The 3,592-nt window shown below is 61.9% G+C and overlaps 3 protein-coding genes across 3 annotated transcripts in view; 1 reads left to right on the plus strand and 2 right to left on the minus strand.

The window, feature by feature from the left end:
* LOC103772394 (1-phosphatidylinositol 4,5-bisphosphate phosphodiesterase delta-4-like) overlaps window positions 1-219 on the plus strand; it is a 6,272-nt gene extending 6,053 nt beyond the window's left edge. Inside the window, 1 exon segment of the mRNA XM_008939726.1 lies at window positions 113-219. Coding sequence (XP_008937974.1) covers window positions 113-219 — 107 coding nt within the window.
* Window positions 220-976: 757 nt separating this feature from the next.
* LOC103772395 (zinc finger protein 142-like) lies at window positions 977-2,117 on the minus strand. Its single transcript, XM_008939727.1, has 2 exons — window positions 2,018-2,117; window positions 977-1,476 (listed from the first exon to the last, which is right to left on the minus strand). Exons 1-2 carry the CDS (start codon window positions 2,115-2,117, stop codon window positions 977-979), a joined length of 600 nt encoding a protein of 199 aa, XP_008937975.1.
* Window positions 2,118-2,148: 31 nt separating this feature from the next.
* LOC103772396 (zinc finger protein 142-like) lies at window positions 2,149-3,527 on the minus strand (the record flags this gene model as incomplete). The annotated part of the gene is made up of 2 exons (XM_008939728.1): window positions 2,149-2,277; window positions 3,146-3,527. Coding segments are annotated over 2 exons (511 nt in total), but the record flags the coding sequence as incomplete, so codon positions are not given.
* Window positions 3,528-3,592: the final 65 nt, after the last annotated feature.

Raw genomic sequence — 3,592 nt, forward strand, 5'->3', positions numbered from 1 at the left:
TGGGGGGGGGGGGCCCAGCACAGACCCGCAAGTGTGCCTGGGCCTCAGCTGGGTGCTGGGAGAGTGGGGTAGGAGGCAGCAGGCAGTCAGAGCCTCACTGTCCTCCCCACAGGCTACCGCCACATCCATCTCCTCTCCAAGGATGGCACCAGCATCCCACCCTCTTCGCTCTTTGTCCACATCCGCATCACCGAGCCACCCAGCCCCGAGCAGGACTGAGCTCATGGAGGGAGCAAGACCTGGACAGAAGCCATATACCAAGCCCTAAGTGGCAGGGGCTGCAAAGCCAACTTCATTGCCGTCTTGTTGAGCCGTATGCATCATCCCTGTGTCATCATCACTGCTGTGCCCCTCTTGGCAGTAGCCTCCAAGGGCTGGGACAAGGCACTGACCTCACCTTGCCAGGTTCAGGATGCTGCCTCCCATGCACAAGTGTGGGGTCTGTGCCGGTGTAGCCCTGTGCCCTCCATGTGCACCCTGCTCCAGCCGTGGGGGCAAGGAGAGATGGTGCATGGTGTCCCGGCTCTGCCACAGGGGCTGGTCCCCCCAGCCAGGGGAGCGCGGCCGGCGCTGAGCAAACCCCAGGGCTGGGCAGAGCTGGGAGAAGAATCGGTCCTTGCTGCCCGCTGACCCTGCCAAGCCCCATCACGGCCCCCATCCCCTCCTCATCCCTGCCCCATCCTTTCTCTGTAAGCAACCTAATAAATTGTTTGGTGACAGGCAGGCTCAGGTCTGGGTGCAGCGGTGCTGGGGAGAGACAGGGAACTGGGCTCAGGCTTGTGCCCCTTCCCTCTGGGCACCTGACCCACTGTTCACACAGGGCTTCAAACAGCCCCGAGAAACAGTGGTACAAGGAGCAGAGAGTTTACTTTTATACAGCTGCGTATTTTACAACCCATATACATACACGCCTGTACACATGCACACAACTCCACAGCCTGGGCCGCTGGGGCCTTAAAGTGGTCAGGGTTTGGCCTCACTGGGAAGCACCATCCTTCTCTGTGGGGTGCTCTCCTTCCTGCCCCGCTCCGGGGTGCCCCTGAGCCTGGCTCTCCCTCTGCACGGCCTGGAGGTGGACAGGAGGCGTGCCAGGGTCCTTGCCCACCCCCTGGCTGGGGTCGCTGGCTCCGCACTCGGGGTGATGCCGCTGGATGTGTTTGATGACCTGGAACTTCTGCTTGGCCTTGTAGGGGCAGTAGCGGCAGAAGAAGGGGTGCTCGTTGGTGTGGGTCAGGTAATGGTGGCGCAGGCCGGCCGCCCAGCGGAAAGCCCGCCCGCAGGCGTTGCAGACGTAGGGCTTCTCCTCGCTGTGCTTCTTCAGGTGGGTCTTGAGGAGAAAGCGGGTCTTGAAGGCCTTGCCACACTGCTCGCAGATGAAGGAGCGGGCCTCCCGGTGCCGCGTCTCCCTGTGCACCCGCAGGGCGTCTGCCCGGTTGGTGCGGTACTCGCACTCGTCGCAGCGGTACGGCTTCAGGCCTGCGGCAGCAGGAAAGGGGATGGCACCGGGACAGGGGCGCAGCACCCTCCACCCCGCGGGTCTCGCCATCCCTGTAGCAGAGCACCGATCCCCAGGGACTCGCCACAAGACCCCTCATTTCCAAGGCACCACGCAGCACCCGCGGTCCATAGCATCCCACCTGCCCTCCCGCCCCGGGGCACTGTCCCCGACCCACCAGCATACGAGGAACACGCTGCCTCCCAGCTGGGACAGGGGCGCAGCACCCTCCACCCCACGGGTCTCGCCATCCCTGTAGCAGAGCACCGATCCCCAGGGACTCGCCACAAGACCCCTCATTTCCAAGGCACCACGCAGCACCCGCGGTCCATAGCATCCCACCTGCCCTCCCGCCCCGGGGCACTGTCCCCGACCCACCAGCATACGAGGAACACGCTGCCTCCCAGCTGCTGGGTGTCCTCCCCCAGCTCCGGCTGGGCCACTGGTAGCAAAGAAAGTGTGCCCACAGCCCCAACACCCTCCCTGGTGCCCCACAGGCTGTCCCCGGTGGGCAGCACTCACCTGTGTGCTTTGTCATGTGGTACTTGAGCTGGTTCACCCACTTGCACTTGTAGCCGCAGTCAGGGCAGAGGTACTTCCGCTCCTCCTTGTGGATCCGCATGTGGTACTGGACACAGGGCAAGAGGGCAGGGTCAGGATGAGGCTGCGTCCCCTGCCCTGGGAACGCGCAGGGTGCTCTGGGGTGCCAGTGAGGGGCTCACAGACAGCTCTGGCATCTCTAACGGCACGGGGCGAGGAGGGCTGTTCGCTTGCCTGGCAGACTATGGGCAGGAGGGATCCACAGCGGAGTCAGGATGAGAACCCCGTACTGCTGAGCTTGCTCTGTCCCAGCCTGTGGATGGCACAGGCTTCTCTGCCCGGTTTGGTGCTTGGGACAAAGCCTGGGTTAAAACCCAGACCAACAGAGCCAGCCCTGAGCAGAGTACATTGTGTAGCCTCTCCCAGGAGGCCTGGGTTAAAACCCAGACCAACAGAGCCAGCCCTGAGCAGAGTACATTGTGTAGCCTCTCCCAGGAGGCCTGGGTTAAAACCCAGACCAACAGAGCCAGCCCTGAGCAGAGTACATTGTGTAGCCTCTCCCAGGAGGCCCCAGAGGGCTCCAGCTCAGCCTGGCCATTAAAAAAGTCAATACTTCTTTTAGCAAAACCAGATCATTTTCCTCTCCATTATGCCCTGTATAGCCCTCCTGTTCTAGGGAGGGTCCTTCACCCTGCTGGAGGATGCTAATCGCCTACAGCAATGAGGGCAGGGCCTGGCTCTGCCTGTGGGGAAGCCGAGCTTCCCTGTGCCGTGCCTAACTGGTGCCACGGAGCACGCTGTGAGCCAGCAGACAGCCAAACGTGGCGTCTGGCGTTGCGAGGCTGTACCCAGAGGACACCAGAGATGTCCACACAAAGAGGTGAGAACTCTGACAGCTGCCCACCTTCTCATTTCAGTACAAATCCCCCTTCCCCTTCATCTGCAGCTGCAGGGGTGGGGAAGAAACGCACTGTACCCACAAGTGTTACCTGCTCATCTCCCATTCCCGTGCTAGTCACAGAAGAGGACAGGGGACGAAGCCTCCCATCGAGAGTTTCTTCTTCCTCCCCAAATTTGCCTCAAACACATATCTCTGAGCGGGGCTCTCACCTTGAGACGCGAGGGGTCGGCACAGGCGTATTTGCAGAGGTGGCACTTGTAGGGCTTCTCGCCAGTGTGGATGCGGATGTGCCACGTGATCTTCTGCCTGTTCTTGGTGGTGTACTCACAGTCCAAGCACTTGTAGATGCGGGTGCCGCCGTGGCCCTTCACATGCTGGTCGAAGACGAGCTGGTGGCAGCAGGTGAAGTCGCAGAAGGGGCACCGCAGGGCTTTGTCCTGTGGGGCAGAGGGCTCGTGGGTCTCCACGTAATGCCACACCAGCTGCTGCCGCTCCTTGGCCGCAAAGCTGCGCAGCTCACAGCGGTGGCTGAAATGCCGCGTCTTGTGCTCCTCCAGAGCCTCCCGGGTAGCGAAGCTCTCCTTGCATGTGCTGCATTCCAGGTGCGGGTGCTGCTTCTGCACGTGGTACTTGAGCGTGGCCTCGCTGTGGCAGAC

The sequence above is a fragment of the Merops nubicus genome, unplaced genomic scaffold (assembly GCF_000691845.1).
Source record: "Merops nubicus isolate BGI_N331 unplaced genomic scaffold, ASM69184v1 scaffold27374, whole genome shotgun sequence".
Classification (NCBI taxonomy): domain Eukaryota; kingdom Metazoa; phylum Chordata; class Aves; order Coraciiformes; family Meropidae; genus Merops; species Merops nubicus.